We start from the raw sequence: 24,414 nt of genomic DNA, 5'->3' as shown, positions 1-24,414 counted from the left end.
CTCAAAATTGCAATCCATTTGTTGCTGGCCAGTATTGACTTCAGCTCGCAGCTGCCAACTAGATAATTTTACGGCTTCTTCTATCAACAATTTACAGTGTGCTCACGAAATGTCACCCAGAGCCTTAGGCACAACAACACCACATTTTTTTTTCCAATATTTTGCGCCGACACGCGCCATTTCGATGAACAAATTCCAAAACTGAATGTCAAAAAGCGCTTCAATTAACATTCAACTAGCATTCAAGCGTCTCAAATAAACGAAAATCTATCTTAGCTATAATTTCTGTTGCAATCTTTAATCTGTAACCTTAATTAGATACGAGTATCTGAACGGTTAATAATTTTTGATAGCACATAAAAGCTTATTAATATGCGATTTCATACTGCAAACAAAGCAAATAGACACATAAAAACTTAAGTAGTGTAATATAGTGTAATATAGTTTATTAATTGTGTGCTTATTTTACAATGTTGTTTAATATATACATTTATACATTCACTGTTAGGTATTTCTAAATGAACTCCGTTTGCTGTCCGCCTCTGGCGACCACACAAGCACAACTGAGTATATAGTAATTGATTGATATCGATAACGCAGTTATCGTAGTTCATCTTACGAGCTAGATCTACGAACTAGGTCATTAGTACAAATGAGAGAACTAGTAACTGCCACTTTGTTTACAACTCGGCCAACCTGACAAACAGATCGACCTCGATCTCGGTCAAAAACATACAGAAATTGTCTTATTTAATATTTGTGTCCAAGGTTTTAATCTGGCCGGTTCTAAAATTCCTTTATATGGTATTTGTGTTAATTGACAATTATCTATATCAGTAACTTCATATCTATCATTTTCAAAAACACGGCTTATCTTATATGGCCCGCGGTACTTTGGAGCGAACTTTTTGCATGTGCCTGTAGTTACATCAACGTTACGAATGGCTACGTAATCTCCACACTTATAACTTAACGGCGGCTTGTTTTTCAATACACTAATTTTTTCGTTCCTAACCTGTGACTGCGTTATTTTTCGACTAGCTTCTTGTCTTATTTCTTCGAGATTATTTTGATTATTTGTAGTAAATTTTTCCTCTAGATATTCCGATAAATCATCTATCATGGCGCCTCTCTGATTAACTCCGAATAAAAGTAAACTAGGGGTTTTATTTGTACTGCTATGAACCGAATTGTTAATGGCGAATTCCACCCTATTAACTAACTTGTACCAATCTTCTTGATTTAACGGATTTGACAACTTTCCCAACATAGGCGTTATTACGCGGTTTACCCGTTCTACCTGCCCATTTGCTTGAGGAGCAGCAGTTGCTACCTTAATATGTCCAATATTTCGTTCAGACAAAAACTCAGTAAAAGCCATTGACGTGAAACAACTTCCGCGGTCTGAAATTATTCGGCGGGGGCGACTGTAATAGTCGAAGTATTTTTTCAAACAAGCGTTAACTTCCTTTGTACTCGTCGAGTTTACTGGATATAATTTTACGAATTTGGTAAATGCGTCTATCACCACCAACAAGTGTTTTTGCTTTGATTTAATACTAGGAAGTGGGCCTAAATGGTCTATATGTATCGTATCGAAAGGGACAGGTGCTTTTGGGATACTGTGTAGTGTTCGGTTGTTTACTGTCTTCGGGACAGAATGCAATATACATCGTAAACAATTCCTTACAAACTCTTCTATTTTACTCCTCATTAATGGGAACCAGTACTTTGATTTCATATCGTTATAGCATTTTTCGGCGGCTAAATGTCCAAGTTTCTCATGGCTCATTCTAATTAACTGCTCCTGCATACTTAACGGAACGTAAAGCGCTAATTCATTACTTGCGTTTACACGATAAACTGCTCCATCTATTAATGCATAATTATCAACAGGGTGATTCTCTAACTCTTCTCTTAACTCATTAATAGCCTTGTCTCTCATCTGCTCAGTTTGTAATAATAGATCCATATCCTCTGAACTCGCACCGACTACACCAACACACTCTGAATCTACGCATTTTAACGGATATGTACCATGAACGATTTCATTATTGCTATTTTCTAACGGATTCTTTTCTTCACTATTACTGACCGCGAAACTTTGCCCCGGCCTATCTAACGGTTTATCCAACGGGTTTTCTATCCGGTTATCAAGCGGGTTACCTTCCTCTATCTGCTCGACAACATGTCTTCCAAAACTTTGAATAACATTTAATAGCTCTACACCTGACTTACTAATATTCATGGGGCCAGGCTTGGTATCTACCTGACTTGGCAAAACACACGGTTCTACTGGCAATCTTTCATCATCGTTTATAATAAACTGAGTCTGCCTACTCAAGGCATCAACATGTGGCATACTACTTCCTGGCCGATGTACTAGACATTCTATCGGGTAGTTTTGTAATTCGAGTACCCATCGGCCTATTTGTGGGTTCACCTCCTTTTTTTCTAGGGTACAGGCTAGTGCGTTACAATCTGTTACAATTTTAAACGGTCTATGTTCAAGATAAACTCGGAAACGCCTTAATGCATATATTATTGCTAAGGTTTCAAGCTTAAAACTGGTCATTCGTGCTTCATCTGCAGATGCCTTAAGAGAATAGAAATATACTGGGTGCATTCTATTATCATCCTGCTTCTGAAACAATATCGCACCAAAGCCTCTTGAACTTGCATCCGTATGAAGTTCAGTTTCCCGTTTCGGGCTGTAAATTGCAAGAACTGGCGGTGTGGACAAAAGAGCCTTTAATTTTTCAAATGCTGCCATTTCTGTTCCCTGCATTGGAAAAGGTCCCTTATTTTTTAATAATTCTACTAGCGGTTTACAAATACTTGCAAATGATTGGACGAAACGGCGAAAGTATGAAAACAACCCTATACAAGAGTGCAACTCTCGTACATTTGTTGGTATTGGATAATTTTTTATTGCTTGTATATGGGTGTCGTTCGGCAAGACTCCACTTCTGCTCACACTATAGCCTAAGTAGTCGATGGTTTTCCTAAAAAATTTACTCTTTTTAAAGTTAATTTCTAATCTGTTTTCACTCAACCGGCGAAGCAATTTAGTCAGTGTATCAAAGTGTTCTGCTATACTTGTTGTTGCCACTACAATATCATCCATAAAGACCACAATTTTATTGTTTCGAACTAAATCATTTAAAGTGTTTGAAATGAATCTTTGAAAAACTGAGGGGCCATTTTTTAATCCAAACGGCATTCTGAGATACTCATACTGTCCCTGTGGAGTTACAAAGGCTGTATACTTAATTGAATCTTCATTTACTCCTATTTGGTGAAATCCGCTTTTGAGGTCAATCACCGAAAAGTATGTCTTTCCTTCCAAATATTCTAGGCAGTCCTCAATTAACGGCAGAGGAAAATTATCACGAACTGTTAGCTTATTTAAGCATCTATAATCAACGCACATACGTATTTCACCGGATTTCTTTTTAACGAGTACAATTGGAGATGCATACGGTGAATTACTTGGTCTAATTACTCCTAATGCCATTAATTCCTCAATTATTTCTGAAACTTTGCCCTTCTCATAAAATGAAAGTCGTCTCGGACCAAAGCTAAAAGGGGTACTATTAGTTAATCGGATGCTTATTTTTCCTATCGGTTCAATCATTGTATTACTCCAAGAATTTATATAATTATTATAAATAAGATCTCTACACTGTTCAGCTCTATTCAAACCAAATTCGCAGCCAACATCAACCTTTTCGTCCACTATTGCCGCCACTCCGGCACATACATCATGCAGCTCCAACAACCAACGGTTATACAAATAACTGTTTTTTACAAACTTAATTACTGAATTGTTACAGGCTACATTATTTTTAGATATGTTCTTAAACAGGGATGCACAGAAGGATTTATATTCACATTTAATGACATTCTGATTTACAGCTTTAACATTGTTTTGTATTAATCGAACTTGGAGGATACTGAGGGCATCTCTCCCAAGCACTAACTGTGTTGGTAGTCTACCATTATCTATAACTAAAAGTAAAATTTCATAATATTTTCCATTAAATTTAATACGGGATTTCACTTGTCCGCAAACAGAAAGTTGGGTTCCTCCCAGTCCATGATATTTCTTCATAAATGGATTTTCCAATACAAAATCATTTGGTACTACGGATTTATATATAAAACTAACTGGGCTGCCAGTATCAAAAAGAGAAAGAATTGTTGTAAAATCTGTGCATCCACATTTACTACTTAACAAACAAAAACTCACTAATTGTATGGCTGCCACATCGTCTTCTTCCTTTACCAGCTCTGCAGTAGCGGCAACTGTATCTTTCATACGGCGTTTCGGGCAGTCCCGATGCTGATGGCCTCTCTCCCCGCAAGTGAAACATCCATCGATTGGACGTTTCGGCTTCTTACACTCAGTCGATATGTGACCCATCTGACGGCAGTTGTAGCAGCGGACTTCACGTACTGTAGCTTTATTCGTAGAGCCTGCTTCGTTCAATAACACCAACGGCCGGATTTTGTCGAGCTGGATCACTTTCTGACGTAGCTCTTTTAGGGTCTGACAAAAGAACAACGATGACGTAATACCAACTCCATCGCGCAAGCCACACACAATGTGTTTGATGACGTCGCAATCTTCCAAATCGGCTTGACGCGCAATACTGCACATTCTTATAAAATAATGAAAAGCCGATTCGTCTTTAGCTTGCTTGCATTTTTTTAACTGCTCGCCAATCTCCAAGCGCGTGCACTCCTCCCCAAATACATCCATAAGCTGCTTACGTAAATCGCCCCACGGTATGGCTCCTTGATGGAGGAAATATTCTTTTGCCGATCCACTCAATAAACGCTTTGCATAGATCCACAAACGTTCATCTGGCACTCCAAGCATGCTACAAGCAGTCTCAAATTCGACAATCCATAAACGAACGGGCAAATTATCATCGCCAGAGAATGCTTGCACGACCGCTTCCAAGTCTTTTATATCGATACGGCTAGGATAAATTTCAGCAACACTGGACGCTCTTGATTCCACAGAAAGGTGACTCATTCCTACTTCAACACGCTGCAACTCCGCCATTTTGTCTTCTTCAAAATCACGCTTCTCAGCCGCCTCCACGGTTTGAACGGCGTTGCAAAATTTCGAAGCGTCGTCGCATACCACCATGGCGCCACATTTCTTCATAATTGTGTCTGCATTGATTTCGCCTTCAACGTGATTTGACTCGATATTAATTTCATGCGGCTGTACAGAGGTAATTTCTACCAAATTCTGGGTCTTGCATTCAGTTTGTGCTCTTTCCCTCTCCTCATCCATCACTGTTTTTACCGCTGTGCGCAGTTGGTAAATTGAGGCACCGTTATCTAAGCGTACACCTCTTTCGGTTAACAACGCGCACAGTTCTTCTTTATTTAGCTTTATAATTTCGGTATACTTCATTAACTTAACAGAGGGCTGTGGCTTCACCCCACATCTGAATTGTAATATAGTGTAATATAGTTTATTAATTGTGTGCTTATTTTACAATGTTGTTTAATATATACATTTATACATTCACTGTTAGGTATTTCTAAATGAACTCCGTTTGCTGTCCGCCTCTGGCGACCACACAAGCACAACTGAGTATATAGTAATTGATTGATATCGATAACGCAGTTATCGTAGTTCATCTTACGAGCTAGATCTACGAACTAGGTCATTAGTACAAATGAGAGAACTAGTAACTGCCACTTTGTTTACAGTAGGAAGAAAAAAATTGAAGCCGTGGCAGTCCACTCAACAAGCAGCCACAAGACAACAGAGTCTGTGAACAACCATAATAGCAACAATGACAGTAGCAGCCACACTTTAACCCTCAATGACCCAACAGGTCCTGAAGAAATTCCCACAATTTGAGAAATCGTTTCATATCGGAGCAGTACAGTCCGGTCTATGACTTATAAGTAATATTAACTTGAGCTTTAAAAGGTAAACTATTTATCTCAATTAAACAAAGTAAAATTGCTTACTTTATTTAAACAATAAATAAATAACGAATATTCCTTTTAAACAAATAAAATATTGTGTAATAATCCTTATCAACATATTATTTTAACGCTTTTTGTATTTTGGGATAAAGTCCAATAACTTTATTAAGATGAACAGAATCAAGTGAACTATATTTTCAGACATTAAGGAATGAGCGATACTGTAAAGCTATAAATGCCAAAAAAATTTAATTTTTTTGTTTAGATATAGACAAGACAGACTGTTTTTTAATGATTTACATTTAGTTTGAAAGTATTTTGATCAAGAAAATGTCAAAATATTGTTGCTTTTTATTTTCACAAAATATAATAAAAAGATTTGTTAAAAGCATTTTTGATTGTTTTGAGATATTTTGATAAAATAAATGCCAACATAAATACCACTTGGTCCAGAGAACAGACGCGAGAATACAATATGCCATACAAATACATTTTTACATAATTTGATTCATCGTTTCTACTACGGACCTGTGAATTTTACGATTTTAAAGGATTTTACAATATGAATGTTTTTTAATTATTTTTTATCTCAAACTAGTGAAGCGATTTAAATATTTTTTAGCCACACCAAAGCAATGGAATAAGACAATCAAAGACCTGCGAAATCCAATTAAATATTTTGTAATTACATTAATAAACGTATACAAATATTTGTGGCATTGGACTTTTTTCATAAACCAAATAATTATTCGTTAAATTATGTGGCACTAAAATATTTAAAATTATTTTTTACGATGTAAGGATTTTCTTAAATTATTTGTGAAACAGTTTAATTAAATGAATTGAGAATACATGAAGAATAAGTTTCACTAGAAGTAGTTGATATATTCATTGTAAACCCTTTCCAGACACCATTCTGGGTAGCAAAGGGTTAATGATAGGCTCGACTCAGCGTCTGCTGTGGTGTTGCATGAGTGGCTGTTGCTGCGGCTCCACCATTGGCAAATACGAGCGGCAGGAGGCAGCAGCAAATGTGACAGCGACAACCAATTTTTGCCGCTCTGTTGTTGTTTGTTCCCTTGTCGTTTTTTGTTGTAATTTGGCTGGCAGCGTTCAGCAAAAACTAGAAGAGAAATGTGATATAACTGTTGAATGCTGCATGCTGCTTACTGCACGGATTTGTTTTTTGTTTTTTTTTTTTTTTTTTTTGGTTTTGTGAGTTTTTGCCGCTAAAAAGGTGCCTCAGAGTCAATGCTTTGTGCTCTGATTTGGCCGCGGCAACGTTATATAATTGTAGTCTGAGGTGCTTTAGGTATTTAGTTCATGCTAAGTCACATTTTGTGGTCGCACAGACATGGCACACAAATCCCAATCAGCTGATGCTGCGCCACTAACGCATCGAGGGGAGGGATCGGCAGAAGGGCGAATTGGCACCGCATTTGTACTGCTTCAGGGAAAGTTAATCGAGGGAAGCTTACCACCGCGCTACTTCAGTTTCAGAGCAGTGGCACACAGAGACTAGAAAACGCAAGAGGCAACTAAAGAGCTATTGATTTCGTTGTTGTTGCTGAAGCAACTTAGCCATGGGAATGTAAACACGAAACTCTAGCCGCCTTGCTCTATCTGACAATTTGCCTGGAAATTGCGGCTGTTAGTCAGGCCGGCAGGCCGGCAGGCCGGCAGGCCCTGCTACACGTGCAACAAATGATTTAATTAGGCACTCCGACGCCCACAAGAGTCCGCTAAGGCTACAGGGGGGACAGCCAGGAAAAAAAAAAGGAAGCGGCGACCACGTCATTGTTGTGGTACTCGCAGTGGCACTTCCACGAAAACGTAAATTGCACAGGCGAACACCCTTTCAATAGCGAATTTGCAATAAAAATTAAAAACCAGTTGGAGTTGTGGTTGGAGTTGGAGTTGGTTTTGGTGTTGGCCCCATTGTTCGTGAGCCTTTTACTCGCCTTTTGTTCAGCCCCACGGGTCACGAAAAGCGGCGGTCCCGAGGTCCGTCTGTTGGCGTAGGTGTCCATCTGCCTGTCTATTGCGATTTACATAATCGGACGCGTGCATGGAGCCAGAGTCGACCTATCAACCGACTAACCGACTAACATACCGACAAACCATTAAGAATTCCAATTCCAAAGTCCCGACGCGACGCAGTGGTCCACAAATGTGCCGCGTCATTGTGAAATGGATAACTCGACTGAAACCGAAAGTGTTTGCTTTGTGGCAACAATTTTCAATGTTTTCAGCTGCTTTGTTCGTCTTGTGATTAATTACGCAAACAATTGCACTTGCAAATTGTTTAACTATGCTCCCATCATTAACCAAGAGGGTTAGGAAAATATTTTGAATAATGCGTGTGCGGCAATTGTGCAGCTGAACTACTTTAAAAAAGTACGAGTAGTCGACAGATAATGGCGAATGCTCACAAAAATAACACACAAAGTAAATTGTGTGAGAAAACCGGTGGCGGTGGCGGCAGCGGTGGCGGCGCTACTATAAGCGATTTTTTAGATCTGAATCTTTCGTCAGTTGCAACATTGAAATGTGTGTGCTAGTCCAGAAAAGGGGGCAGCATTGTTCTAGATATCATCTGATCATCTGTAATGCAGTAATGATGATTCTCCAAGATTATACACGTGTTGCGCACAGCCTTAATTATTTCCATTTCACTGCTCATGTGGATGTTACGAGTAAGCCAACACTGATTCCAATAACTTAGTTAAGGAGCTAAATTCTTCTATTTTCTAAATGTTTTAATCTTCTCAATCGAAAATTGTTGATTAACTCAAACGAAGGCAGTTTATTTTCAGACCTTTTCCAATAAAACTTAATTTATGAGACAAAAACTAAAATAAATATCCATTACTACTTCATTAATTCTCCATTTAGGCTAAAAAGGCTACAGTTCCACTTTTCATCGAATCATTTCCAGCTTCAAGTAGTTAGAAACTCGACTGATAATTAATTATGTGTCTGCTAAATAAATAAATAAAATTAATTAAAATTGAAATTTTGAAATACTTTAACTTTCCATGCTAATTCTAATTAACCAAAGAGTTTGCCAAACTATGTTCTGAAAGCAAACGGCCTTGAGGTTAATTGCTTTATTACAAATATTTGAGTTTATGAAATCATCAACACCTTAATACTTTTCCAAATACTATTATTATTATATTTTGAGCAAAATTCTAAAAAATTCTGATCGTTTGGTCTGGCCAGAGCAAGCAAACGATTATGCATATTTTTAGTGTATTATTCAGCATTATAAATAAATGGGTGTGCCTGACATTTGACTTTAATTGGCATGAATAAAAATAATTTATAATTAAAGCCATGAGCAAGAACTTCATATTATTTTTTAACTTACCTTTCCACTACATACAAGTAAAAGCATGGCTAAACAAAGGCGATCGAGTCGAAATAAACAAACTCACACATACACAGTCTGCAGTAACCTTGAAAGTTTAGAATATTTGGATATTTTCTGCTTATATGCAAAATATACATATACTATAAATTAGTATACATATAAGCTAATGATTTCGATTCTTTAGTATGCGTCGAAAGCATCATGTTTGCGCAAATATTAGCCACTAATTTGCAGCTTATTCGATCTGCATAACAATGAAGTGCAGGAGAATTTGAAAAATATGTTAAACACATAACGGTTAACTAAAATGAATCCACAAAAATGCAAATGCCGTTAGACTACGAGGTTGATTCCAACAGATTCTGCGCGTTGAGCAGCTTACCCAACAAGTCGACTAGTTGGCATGACAAGTAGATAGATAGATATTATATGCATGATGAAAAATATATAAAAAAAAGAGGCACCAACTAACCACAGCAATGTTGAGATTGGTTTCAAAATAAATATAAAAAGAAAAAATAGTGTTATATTCGATTGTCTTTGTCTCACTGCTTGCTGCCGCGGTCGCTTTTCCATTGAGAATTCTCACATGCCACGATTTCAAACCGACTTCAAGTTTGTCGCTACATTTTTTCCAGATCTGGAGCAACAGATATCAATCGTACAAAAAACAAAAATAATATCAAAAAAAAAATTAAGTCAACATGTTTTCTTCTGCGCTTTTAAAGCACGTTTCAGTCTATTGTTCTTTAAGCTGCTGCTGCCTAATAAAACAATAAACATAAAAATTTGTTTGTGCGACACTAAATTGTTGATTTGCTTGGTATTGTCTTTTTTTTCTTAAATCGCATAGCCAAACGAGTAGAGAAGTACATTTGAAATGAGAAAATGCATAAATAAAATGGTCTTCTAAATGCATTTAAAGTGCCAGCTAATGCATATACGAGTTCGTTTATTTAACGACCGCTCAGAGAACAGATAAACAACATAAACCCTGACAAAATCAGCGTCAACTATGGTCGCTCCCAATGCATAAGCCATGGACTAGCCAAACAAGTTTGCCCCACTGACCAGCCAGATCGTGCGACAGAATGTGTCTGTATTTGTTTTGAATACACTTAGTTCGTTTTTGCTTTTCCATTGCATAAAATACTACTCGTACATAGTTTTACATACCAACCTATGTATGTACACATACATACTTGTATGTATCTATGGCAACAAGCTCAGCTGTCATTATTTTGGTGTACGCCTACAAACTGGCATAATATTGTTAAGCCATAACATACATATTCCACTACTAGCCTGCTCCATTACACTGAAAGTGCATTTTTTCCCGGACTTCAAGTATCCGCCTCTGAAGGCGAATTGCTAAACTAGTCGATCACAAAGCCATCTGACCGTGTGACAGCTGATTGAGCATTTAACACGAACATCGACACCAACAACAACACCAGCAACAATAACAACAATAACCATAACACAGACATCGACAGGCGCATGCCGACCCACGCATTCGGCAAAAGGCAAATTGGATAATCCACATACGCCTCGTGGCCACTCACATGACAGAAACAGTCACCGCCACAGCCACGAAATGCAATAAAGTGTAATTAAAAGTTATTACAGCCGCTACTTCATTAATTCGCACCTGCCAATCTAAAATATATTTATTAAATTTGTTTGAACAAAGAGCGAGGGTTCGACCACTGCCCAAACAACTCTCCAGCACAGTTCATTATCTTTTTGGAGAATAATTTGAAAAGTGCAACATGTGGTAGCAGAAATAATGTATGCAGTTTTCCACTGCACGCTATATGATTTAATTTCGCTTAATTAATTATGACTGCCTTTATTTGTTTGCGAAAAAGCGTAAACAAATTGTGGCACAACACGAAATTAAAGCTGTTGGCTTCTTTTATTTAACTTACAAAAATAGAAACAAATTAATATAAATACTCGACTAAGTAGTATGCAAAATAGTAATGTTAATTATACTTAGTAGTACGTATTGCCAATTTGTAGAGACGGGGATATGGCTATTGTTTTATTGTAATGTGGTTTAGAAGTAGGCATAGTGTCAGAGGCGTTGAGAAGTTGCGTTTTTTATTATTCTACGGTCAGTCTATTAAATAACTTGCAAATCAATTTTTCAATTAATTTTAAAAGACAGCTTTCTATGAGGTTTCATTCAAGTTTGTGTGCCAATTATTTGCACGCCTGACCATATCTTTTTAATAAATTACCCTCGTTATATCAATTAAGAATCTTCCGTCAATATACAAAAAAAGAGTTTAGGGGATATACACCTAATTCTGTTTTTACACGGTAGATTGGTTCCAGTAACAACCGTGTAAAAAAATACATTGATCATATGTGAAAATAGGAGATTGGTTCCTTATCTCTAAAGAAATATATATGAAATTTTTAATTTTCAAATCGTGTTATATCATAATCATGTAAAAAAGACCGTTTAAAAACAGAATTAGGTGTATGTATATTTTTTGAAGCTGCTTATAATAATGTTTAGGATCGCATATTGTTTACTTACCTGAGCTACAGCTTTCAGATACTTGTTTACTACTTACACAAAATTTGATTACCCGACATTTGTAAGCTGCCAAAAAAAAAAAACAGTCATCGCTCCTTAATTTTAAAAATTTCATCATTCTTTGCATTTTTGAAAAACATTCCCTCTGGGCTATATTCCATTTAAAATATAATTTTTCACAAATCGCCTGCAGTCTGCCAATTAAGTTTGTATTCAAAATCGTCACACATTCGCAAACGCATGTTTTTACTTATTTTTAAATGATTTCACACTTTGCGAATGACTTGTTTACGTTTGTCCCGCTTATGAAAATAAATGACAGCAACTCAATATATTTTTAGCATCTTGATTGACAAGCTATTACAGATTCAGTGCTGTGTAATGCATTCTTTCAAGGGCGTTGCCATATTGTAATGTTGTAATTTGATTGTGAAAGCAGTATTGTTAAACGAATATAAATTTTGAATTATTAATTGAAATCATAAAAATGTTCGATTTAGCATGCTTGAAATACTACTTAAAATTAATAAGCTGAATAAAACTTAAAAAATAAGTAGCTTTTATTCTATTGCCTCAAAAACTTGTTCTGCATGAAATGTTTTTTACAAAAATTCAATTTGTACAGATTGTATCAATGAGTCTGTTATGTATGTCAATCGGAGGGCAACACTGTTTGGTCTCCCACGCCCTGTTAGTCAGTCAGTTCGCATCGGTCAGCGCATTCACATCGCACTACACAGCGATCGCTGCACCAACAGTACAATACGCACACACACACGCATTGTTACATACTTCTATTACAACACCAACACTGTATACGTATTATTAAATAAATAGTTATTAAATCAGCTAGCGCATATTTAAAACTGGCGACGAGGATGGGATACTCCCAAAAAATTTAATTATTAAAGTGTGCTAGTTGAATTGCGTATACATACATTTCTGCTGTCGCAAACGCCGCTGCTAGATTCCGTTACGGCAGCACAAAAGGAAATTGCAAACAGCGTGTGTATGCGGTAGGAGTTAGCAACAACAACGCATCTACACGTTCCGTTATTCGTTGATATATCAATTGTTGTTTTCTCTCACTACGACTGTGAGCACATGGAAAACAAAGGTTATGTCGCCCAAGCTTCAGACACAAGCGCCGACACTGAAATAAAAAACGAAGAAGACGAACTGAGAGCAGCCACACATCCACGTGTCGCTGGTGTTTCTGCGGTAATTAAAAAGGTGGAAACTGCTACTTCCAATTCAGAAGAGAGGAATGCGAAACGCACTACAATGTCAGCTGTAGGAAATCTGGAGCCATTTGATCTGAGTCAACCCGACAAGTGGGCCACATATATGCAACGTTTCGAGTTATACCTGCTGGCCAATGATGTCACGGAGGAGACGCGCAAAAAGGCGGCGTTCCTTACCTTAGCGGGCGCACCGTTGTACGAACTCCTGACGTCATTGGCAGCCCCCAAACAGGTCAGTACCTTAACGCTAGTGGAAATTTACAAAGTACTGACAGATCATTTATCTCCCCGCAAATCGGAAATCGCTGCGTTTTTCCATTTCCATAAACGCGACCAACAACTGGACGAGTCTGTTGGCAAGTACATGGCAGCGTTGCGAACGCTTGCAGTAGACTGCAATTTTGGAGCTGCTTTAGACCGCATGCTGCGGGACCGTTTTGTTTGCGGAATGAAGGACGACAATCTTCAAAAAAGCCTGCTGGCGGAGACCGACCTCACGTTGCAACGTGTGATGGAGCGTGCGGTAACCAGCGAGGCTGCAGCAATTAGCGCTATGGCCATGAAGAATCAGGGCGATTCCAGCCGCGACGACCTACCATGTAACGATGTCCATGGTATTCAAACTGGTCGACCCAAAGCTCGTCAAGGTACCTCAGGGGCCCGCCAGCCTTGCCTTGGGTGCGGCGGTCGACATTTCCGGAAACAGTGTCCCCATCGCGACACTGTCTGCCATTCTTGCGGTCGAACGGGCCACATACGACGTGTCTGCAGAAGCACACGCAGGACTTCGTCGAAGTCATCGGGAACAGTATCCCCAACTCCAAGCGACCAGTCAACACGCGCACGGACATCACGCCAAGCAAAAAGCCAAAGGTCTGGCGTTCACCAAATACGTCCGTTAATCAGCCAAAAGAAATCTGCATCTGTCGTCATTAATGGTCGAACTTGTCTATTTGAGGTGGATTCAGGATCACCAGTGACAATCATTAAAGAAGCTACATACAGGTACATCTGGCCTAGAGGTTGCCCCAACCTCGTCAAATGTGATGTGGATCTCAGCGACTACCAGCGCAACTCGATACCGGTAAAAGGGGTCGTTGACACGTCGATCCATTACGACTGCAGAAAAATAGATAATTTGCCACTAATTGTTGTATCGGGTGGCGGCTCAAACCTACTGGGATGCAATTGGTTCGAGCCACTAGGCATCCGAATCGAAGGAATTCATACTATCGGTAGTGGAGTCAGCATCCAATCAATATTGCGCAAATTCGAGCATCTATTTTCATCTGACCTTGGTTGTTACACCGGACCGCCCGTCACCTTACAAGTTGATGCTAGCGTAACGCCACTACGACTGCCACCACGACGCATTCCATTTGCAATCAAGAGTTTGTACGAAGAAGAACTTGATCGCCTTTGCTCCCAAGGAATCCTGGTGCCTGTGGAATATTCGGAATGGGCTACACCCACGGTACCCGTCATAAAGAAGGATGGGTCTATTCGCATTTGCGGCGACTACAAATCCACGCTTAATAGAGCCATAAAGCCCCATTGCCACCAAATTCCTGCAATTAACACGCTGTTGGCGTCGATCGAAGGTGGTTCAATGTTTGCCAAAATTGATCTGGCGCAGGCATATCAACAATTAGCCGTCGATGACCAGTCGGCTCTGCTGCAAACCATATCTACGCACAAGGGTGCATTCAAAGTAACGAGACTACAATTCGGCATATCATCAGCACCGGGAATCTTTCAAAGCTGCATAGAAAACATTCTACAAAATATTCCTGGAGTATTGCCTTATTTCGATGACATTGTCGTCATGGGTAAATCGGAAGAACAATTAGCGGAAAGACTGCAGGAAGTCTTAGCACGTTTCGACAGAGCAGGCCTACGCCTTCGTAAGGACAAATGCCAATTTGGAGTACCTTCAGTCGAGTTTTTGGGATTTAAAATCGACGCTTTCGGTATAAGACCATCAGCTGAGAAAGTAAAGGCAATCCACAACGCTCCCGCACCAAAGGATAAAAAACAGTTACAGGCTTTCTTAGGTCTTCTTAACTTTTACCACGCATTTTTGCCGCATAAGGCTACCATCGCAGAGCCGTTGCATCGTTTGCTGGATAAGTCATCGCCATGGCAATGGAAACGCCTACACGAAGACGCTTTTACTACACTCAAACAGTTGGTAACGTCTGAAGATGTGCTAATACACTATGATGGCACCCTGCCACTATTATTGACATGTGATGCATCGCCCTATGGAATCGGAGCTGTTCTAAGTCACCGCTTGCCAGACGGAGCAGAGAAACCGATTGCATTTTATTCAAGAACACTCTCTAAGGCGGAAAGAAATTATGCACAAATTGATAAAGAAGCGGTCGCACTTGTCGCTGGAGTCAAAAAATTTCACAACTACGTCTACGGCCGTTCATTTATATTAATTACGGATCACCGTCCGCTACTAGGGATTTTCACAACTGCAAAATCAGTTCCAAACGTAATTTCGAATCAGATGCTACGCCGAGCAATTTTCTTGCACGCCTATGATTTTACCTTTATTCATCGCCCTGGAACCAGAATTAGCAACGCAGATTTTCTAAGCCGCTGTCCAATGCCTTGTCGACACGAGCCTGAGAGTACTGAAGAAATTATGATGATTGAGTGGACTACCACACCTATCGTTAGCGCTCATACACTTGCAGAACAAACTGCTAAAGACCCGCAACTCTCAAAAGTTCTCAACTGGGTGTTAAGGGGATGGCCGAATACCAAATTTCCGAGCTCCGACAAATTGTACCCATTTAGCAGTCGCCAAAACGAGCTTACAGCGAATAGAGGAGTCCTGGTCTGGGGAAACCGTGTGGTAGTACCGTCGTCGTGTAGGGAAGCCATCTTAAACGCCTTGCATGCCCCTCATCCAGGGATTGTTAAAATGAAGGCCTTAGCACGTAGCTACGTGTGGTGGCCTAACATCGATGCCGAAATCGAGTTGTTGGTTAAACGCTGCATACCGTGCCAGCAACACAAGAACGAGCCAACAAAAACAACTACGCATCACTGGGAATCTGCCAAGCGTCCATGGTCCCGCCTCCACATCGACTTCGCTGGGCCATTCCGAGGCAACACCTTTTTCTTGGTGGTCGATTCATACACTAAGTGGCTTGAGGTTACTGTGGTTAAGTCTACATCTACTGCTGCTGCAATTAAGTTCCTTCGCCAACTCTTCGCAACTCACGGAGTTCCAGACGAAATAGTTTCGGACAATGGCACGGCATTCACTTCCGAAGAATTTAAGTTTTTCATGGATAATAACTTAATCCGACACATTAGATCAGCACCATTTCATCCTGCGACAAACGGTCAAGCTGAGCGCATGGTGCAGAGTACGAAGAACTACCTCAAGAAATGCGACCGTAACATGAACATTGACCTTGCGTTGGCTCAATATTTGTTTAACCAGCATACTACCCCACATTCAACAACGAATCGTTCTCCAGCGGAATTACTGTTTAATCGACAAATCAAGACATACTTCGATAAAATACAACCACAAGAAATAGCTTACGGTAAGACTTGTGGCCTCAACAATACTAAGCATTTTGTTACAGGCAGCCCAGTCTGGGCCAGAAACTACTCTTCTGGGCCCAAGTGGATTACAGGAATGGTTACCGAACAAACTGGGCCCATTTCATATAACGTTCGCCTAAATGATGCACGAGTTGTTCGCCGACATCAAGACCAGATACGCAGCCGAGAGCTATTAGGATCAGTTCATAATTCTGGAGATGATGAAATCTCAATCAATGATCGTGAAGAAGATGTTTCATCGAGTTCCCTGAGACATCAGCTCAGTGGCACTGGACACGCCAGCCAACAAACCCCAGAGGATGAATCAAACCCAGCGGATTCACCGGCATTGCCACCTACGCCGCGCCGGTCCCGACGCAACAGACAACCCCCGCAGTACTACGACGCATCTGGGTGTTAAGGGGTGTTATGTATGTCAATCGGAGGGCAACACTGTTTGGTCTCCCACGCCCTGTTAGTCAGTCAGTTCGCATCGGTCAGCGCATTCACATCGCACTACACAGCGATCGCTGCACCAACAGTACAATACGCACACACACACGCATTGTTACATACTTCTATTACAACACCAACACTGTATACGTATTATTAAATAAATAGTTATTAAATCAGCTAGCGCATATTTAAAAGAGTCAATACATACTATTGTTTTAAGCCAGCTTAAATAAGCCACAATCAGTTGAAAAAACACTTTCGATTGTGCTGATCGGCACGTAAAGCTGCCAAGGTCACGAAAGAAAATCACAAGCCTTAACAAAGCCAGCATAAAATAGTATAGATCTACGTCTGTGCCTATGAGAATTTAATTAAATTGTACGTCCACAGAGTGCGTGAGTAGCCTTCAAAAGTCAATTCTACATATATCACACATACGCACCATATGACCAAGGCAATTAAAATTTGATTAATTACCCAGCCACACCAGCCAAACGAGAACACAGCGGGAGCCAAACCCATACCTTACCGCCTTTTATGTTTTTAGGTAATTTAGAGCAAAGCTTGAAACAGGTTACTAACAAATGGTTTCCCTCTTTTTCTCATTACAGGTAAATAGTTTTGTAGAAGCTCAACGATTAGTTAACCAATGTGGTGGTCTCTGGCGGCACCGAATTTGGTAAGCACTTGAAGAAACTGTAACAAAGGCAAATGGTGTTTGCGATTTTGCAAGTGCAACGCCGAAACTACAACGACATTCGCGGCACTTTTGCTTCTCGTTTTAATTCGTTAATTAAAAGCTAAATTGCGCAGGCAACACAACACCGTCGAAGGGTGCGCGGCGCCAGTCAAATATTTGCCAATTAACACCATCAAGCGCCAACTGCCAACATAAAGCGGCAGTTGCGCCAATCGAGTGCTGACACATTCGGAGTCGCAGTGCTGGTGACGAAGATTCTATGCACGAAAGACTTGATCAACCAACTGGCAAGTGCACAAAACTTGTAATATCTCAGCGAAAGTGCGGCAACTCCTAGATAAAAACTCATACAGCAATCAGGCCATAACCCAAATAGATTTAAAATACGAGGGCTGCACTCTGAGTTTCGCAATCTGATCAAAACAGGTGGTTATATGAAAGCTCAATGCAGGAAATACAGCATTTTGAAACTACATTTCGAAACTATCAAACAAAGTTTTATTTACATTATCTGTCATCTGAGTTTTCCTTATTTAAAATTAAATAAAAATAAACAAATTAAAAAGATCTTTAAAAATTAATATTAATGAAAAAGAATTTCAATTAAAGGTATTTACATATACTTGTAGAAACGATGTTAATTTTGCTACATTATTTGATATTTTTAAATTTAGAGGTACAAGTGTTTGTGTGTAGCATTTTGTCAATATTTTTACTTTGATTACCAAAGGATTGCAAATTCGACTTTAGATTTAAAGAACCAACTGTCTCGAATTCATCAATGTATGCTAACGCCGCAGCATATCGACTCGCTGAGTTCCACTTGATTCTTCCTTCCTCAAGTTAAAAGTTAGGCCTTGCCACAAAACAAACACTTCTTCCATGGATTTTAACACTAAGTGATGATATGATCACACACTGCGCCCTATATATTTTTTCCAAAAGCTAATTGTGTTTATTTAAGAAAAGTATTTCAGTTATATCATTACAAAGAATTAGTAATTTTAATATCATCAAGGTACATTGAAATTCATGTATAGCATTCACTTAAATTCGAATCTTGTATTCTGCTCTAGGTTCCGAAATTAAGCAGCAGAATCAATCGCTTGAGTCTACCCAGAAAAGCCAAACCCAAAAACTTGTTCGATCAATACTTGAACGTGATTCTGGAACATTGTAGATTGACTTTTCCTGTGTAGCATATAAGCAATTGTTTCCCAGAAAACTATAAGCACAAGCTTACTGTAAGTTTTCCACCAGGACCACGCAAACTCTTCCACACACGAAACGTGTTGGGTTATCCATCGCTCAGCTCTGACTTGACAGCCAATGACTTATTGATATATTGAAATAATTTCATATTACAAATCAACTTTTTGGAACGGCCGGAAATGCCTGCTATTAATTGAATGGGAAAGAGTGCTTGCAAAAGTATATTTATTTTGTTGAAAAACACATATTTTTTTGTCTGAATAGGAAAAGTATGAAGCCAACCCATAGGATGGGTGCAGTTAATGAACCGCCTGCGACTTAAAGCAATGAAGCTATTGGATTTCAATTCAAATTGATGCAAACATCAACGGCGACACATTTTTGCCAAATAAAATATAATTTATTCAACTTTTTGCCAACATCGTGTGTACACATGTACCAGCGAAAAAGACAAGTGCGCCACATGTTTCCAACATCATCATCATCATCATCACCATCGTGATCAACATCATCGTGATCGTCGTTGTTTTCCGTTCTGCGGAACAGTTTCAGCTGAATTTATCAGCTCGAGTGTCAATTAAAAGATATATGTATCTTGCAGATTTCATGTTGTTGGTCTTATTGCGCCGCACGTCTCGGCATTTTATTCGAACAGTAAATGGCCAGACTTTTTGGTCAGTTTGCGGTCGTCTCGTTGTCTGCAACCTGCTGTAGTTTCTCAGAACCACAGCATCGTGCTGGTGGCTCTAAATTTGGGTCAAATGGTGGCAAGCACGTCGCTTTAGCTTTGCTTCTGCCGCAGCTCTTAGTTTTTCCATTGATTGCGCAAACAGGTATGGGGTTAGTATAGTAGTAGTATTCATATTTATTATTGCTCGCCAACACAGTGCGCCAATCTGACGCTAACGACAGGAATTAGTATATTGCATATTTGCTTGTTGACATTAAAGTAATCTATTTATGCATGATTTATCTGCATGAAGAAAAATTATGCGAACGCACTACTAAACGACCTTCGCTGATAAAAATGTCTTTCGTCTGGTATTACTGGTTCTAATATTTAAATATTTCTTATAAAATTCTCTACCGCATTCACACATAATTTGAAATACCTCTACTACTATATGTTGCGCTCGCAACTCGAGCTACTTAATATTCATTAATGGATAATTTTTTTCTCGGTGGTATCTTTTTCCTCCCTCTCATCATCTGAGGAAGAGCTATCTGAATGGCATTCTTCGTGTTTGCAATGAGTTTTATGCTCCTGGACTTCATTCTTCTGCCCCTGTTGTGTCCTTTTTAGTGTCCCTTGTAGCGACCCCTGTTCTTTATGTAAGTCCTCATTCTGCGCCTTCTCTCCTCTTCTTAAAGTTCCTTGTTGCGTTCCTGGCTGAATACCTCTTTCTGAATCCCTTTTTAACGATCCAGATTGCGATTTCTCTTGTGAAGTTTGCACGCCTGTCTCAGGTTCTTTCTGCTGCTCTACTGCTTGCAGCTTCTGCGCCCTTTTCAGTGTCCCTTGTCGGATATCTGTTTGAGGTATTTTTTCTTCTTCTTTCAGATCCTTTTGTGCCCTTTTTAACGTACCTTGTGGCGTACTAGGTTGAATAACTTTCTGTTGGTCCCTTTTCAGCGTCCCAGATAGCGATTCGTCTTGCTGCCCTTCTACCAGAGCCGTCTGCGTCCTTTTCAGAGTCCCTTCTCCTCTCTCTAGTGGAGGTTCATTCTTTTCCGGCCCTTTCTCCAAAACCTTCTGTTTCGCTCCTTCTTCAACTCCAATCTGCGTGCTTTCAAGCGATCTGTGGGTTTCTGCTCTTAACACCTTCGACGCTCCCTCATGAGCATGGCAGTGCCTCACCGTTGACTCGTGAGGCAGCAAAACGCTCGACGGAAGGAACAAATAGGAGAAGGGGTAGTAGAGAAGATTTAAAAACGTGGGTGTGTATATATCAGCATACCGCACCACTTGGTTAGTGAAGAAAGTCTGGTGGGAGCCCTGTCGAAAGACAGAACCAAACACACCATAGCAGTTATCCATTTCCTGTGCTACTTCGCACATGCGAGCACGCAGCTGCTTAGTGTCGGGCTTCAAATTAGTGCTAGAGTCGAGGTCATGATAAAGGTTATTCAGCTTAATGTTTAAGCTCTGCAGCTCATCAAACAGCACTCCCTTCTCGGTCCACACACGCAGTTCGTTCTCCAACTCCGGTACTATAAGGCACGTACGCCAGCCCCGAATCTTTTTCGAATTGATTATGTCGCCCAACATATGGTCCCCCACATATAGAACGTCCATGCCTCTGGCGTTGATAAGTTTGGTGAAAACCTCACAGCTGCCGCCTGAGTACACCTGTCCCGGATGCAATGGACCGATGTGTGTTCCGATCTTCAGGTCACCCGTTGTCAGATCCACCTGGCGCAGCACTGTGCCTTCGTCGAAAAACACAGACTTTCGCGCATTAACGACAATCGCACCGAAATATGACTGCCATTCAGGATGTGGCTGGTCCGGATTGGATTCTTGCGGCAGGTCGAAGAGGTACGTCATCATCTTGTTGGTGTACTGGTAGTCGCTATCGGTGAGAATAAAGGCGGTTACCCCCGAGTCTCGGAGACGTGATAGCAGAAGTGGTAAGCGTTTATCCTTCTTCACATAGTAGTCCAGATTCATCGTTATGAAGCGCAAGAGATCGCCCTCAGAATGAACCCTTTGGATTGCGTGCTGTACGTCATGAAAAATCGACTTGTATGTGAAAAGAAATTCTCCAGCGTTGATTCCGCTTTCGAAATGCACAAATTCGGGGCTATTGGTGAAATAGTCCACCACAGCCGCCAGCAAATAACCCAACGGCAAGTCATAAAGCGTGTTCAGCACATACACCCGATCATTGTCCAGCTTTAGGAACTTATTCGGATATATTTTCCACAACTCCTTTGACTGCAAAGCCGTAAAGCCATGAAAACAGACGAGTATGTTGCCGAAGGAATCCACCTTAAGCAGGTTGCCGTAGAGCTTGTCAAACCACAGACCGCGTACCGGAAAAGTCGGATCGTACTGCAGGTTTAATAACTCCTTGGGATACCCCCTGTCCACCAAACGTTGTTTTGCCAAATTCAGAATGAGCTGTTCAAGCTGCGGAGATTTGTACTCCGCGAGGGTATAGTCCATATCGAATCCAATGTACTTGATATCCTCCAGATGCAGCTCCCTATTCACAAACACCCGATTTTCCGTCTTACGATAACACCTTTCAGACGGCGAGTATCTGCCGTTCACAAAACATCCTGGATTGCTCATGATGCGGCTTTAAGAAAGACTGGAACAAGCTTAAAATTTCGCACTAAACATGACCCCATTTGTCGCTGCCTTTTATAGCAACCACCGATACCAGCTATTTAAAAAACTTACACAACTAATTGTGTAAAACATATGTTCTTAATCTCATTTAAATAAATGTAGATTTTCTTGCGCAGCACATGATTTATAAAAATGTGAAAATTCTGGATGTAATTTTAACTTACAGTGAACGCTCTAATTTTGGCGGTATTTCAGGTATTTGAGAAAACAAAATGTTCACAAAATAAAATTTATGGTCAGCAAAAAATTAAAGTGTCATTGAAAATTAAATTAATAGTCATTAAAAAATTAAATTAATAGTGTCGCCTCCATTAGGTTGATTTATAAAAATGTGAAAATTCTGGATGTAATTTTAACTTACAGTGAACGCTCTAATTTTGGCGGTATTTCAGGTATTTGAGAAAACAAAATGTTCACAAAATAACATTTATGGTCAGCAAAAAATGAAAGTGTCATTGAAAATTAAATTAATAGTCATTAAAAAATTAAATTAATAGTGTCGCCTCCATTAGGTTGATTTATAAAAATGTGAAAATTCTGGATGTAATTTTAACTTACAGTGAACGCTCTAATTTTGGCGGTATTTCAGGTATTTGAGAAAACAAAATGTTCACAAAATAAAATTTATGGTCAGCAAAAAATTAAAGTGTCATTGAAAATTAAATTAATAGTCATTAAAAAATTATATTGATAGTTTCGCCTCCATTAGGTTGCAAAGGCTTTATTTTTCGACCGCAGATTATAACAAAATCATCAAAATGGTTGACTTTCCACATTCTAGGGTTCCCCGTTGTCCCCCAATTTACCGTTCACAGCTCTGGTGGGAAGCAATTGTCTGATGATGTGGACTAGGGATACATCCACAGCAAGTTCAGTCATATATCAAGTAGATCCCAAAAGGTAGTAAGGAGTCAAAATTAATTTATAGCATATTTGTAAAATTATATAAATTTGTATGCAAATTAATTGCCTCTCTGTCCGCAAGTTCGATTTAAGATCGTGTTAAATCCAATTTGTGAGTGCCTACTGTAATTACCTGTTCAAGCAATTGAAATGTAATACCTGCTGTTTTATATGAAATGAAACGAGTTTAAAAATTATGAAGAAAGATATTAGTCAAACATTTAATGAAATGAATAGCGGCCGGAATAATCTTTAAATCGTGGTTGTATTACTTGTATTATTGAAAGCTTTTTGTAGACCCATATTCAAGTTTATCAAATTCACACACCGCTATGTTCATTTACAACTTAATATTGTAAACAACGTACGCATATTGATCAAGTATTTAATGTATATCGCCTATAGCTAACTGCTGTTGACAGTTGTCGGTTCTGCTATGCCGATTGCGTATGGCTAGCACTATAATTTGATTTATGATGCCCGTACTAGGCAATTCCTATATCTGTGCTAAAGGCCAGTAGTTGTACCGATTGCTGCACAAGTTGGCTTACAAATTGGTTATTGGCATTTCGTTCTATATCTATTATATATATATATATATATATATATCGTTCGAATTCTTGCAAACCTTCACATACCCCTTAATTGAACATGGCACTGTGGCACTTAATTGAACAGTAATTAGCAGCTACAGTAATTCACTTAATTAAACTACTTTTTGACTTGCCAACCACCATAGGCACATATATTTATACATACAAGTATAGAGTCAACATACTATATAGTTGTATGTGTGTGTGGATATATAGTGCAGTATGTCTGTGTGCATTGTGCCACAGCTCATTTACAGCTTTTTCTTTGATTTATGCCATGCAATGTCTAAGGTGTTGCCAATTTACAAAACTTAAAAATATATATTGTGGCCATACATACAAGTATAAATATATTTATGGCCGCATTCGTACAGTCATGCCACCGGCTATTGCGTTTCTTTCTTTAATTTTACTTAAGTACACACACACACTCGCACATATCTGCAGGCCGCTGTAAACATTTTGAAATTGTTGAAGAAAAAAATTA

General features: G+C 39.4%; 2 protein-coding genes and 1 pseudogene across 2 annotated transcripts in view; 1 reads left to right on the top strand and 2 right to left on the bottom strand.

The window, feature by feature from the left end:
• The window catches only part of LOC115634550 (laccase-5), a 62,845-nt gene that overhangs the window by 10,311 nt on the left and 28,120 nt on the right, over positions 1-24,414 (top strand). The gene's annotated exons all lie outside the window — the stretch shown is intronic.
• LOC115634551 lies at positions 3,878-5,678 on the bottom strand. Its single transcript, XM_030532366.1, has 2 exons — positions 4,253-5,678; positions 3,878-4,175 (listed from the first exon to the last, which is right to left on the bottom strand). The coding sequence occupies exons 1-2, from the start codon at positions 5,432-5,434 to the stop codon at positions 4,167-4,169; spliced, it is 1,191 nt and encodes a 396-aa protein (XP_030388226.1). The 5' UTR covers positions 5,435-5,678; the 3' UTR covers positions 3,878-4,166.
• LOC115634387 lies at positions 19,768-22,371 on the bottom strand (annotated as a pseudogene).

This window comes from Scaptodrosophila lebanonensis, unplaced genomic scaffold, assembly GCF_003285725.1.
Source record: "Scaptodrosophila lebanonensis strain 11010-0011.00,11010-0021.00 unplaced genomic scaffold, SlebRS2 tig00000001-arrow-pilon, whole genome shotgun sequence".
NCBI classification, from domain to species: domain Eukaryota; kingdom Metazoa; phylum Arthropoda; class Insecta; order Diptera; family Drosophilidae; genus Scaptodrosophila; species Scaptodrosophila lebanonensis.
Note: the sequence above shows the minus strand (reverse complement) of the source record. Positions and strands in the feature narration are given on the sequence as shown.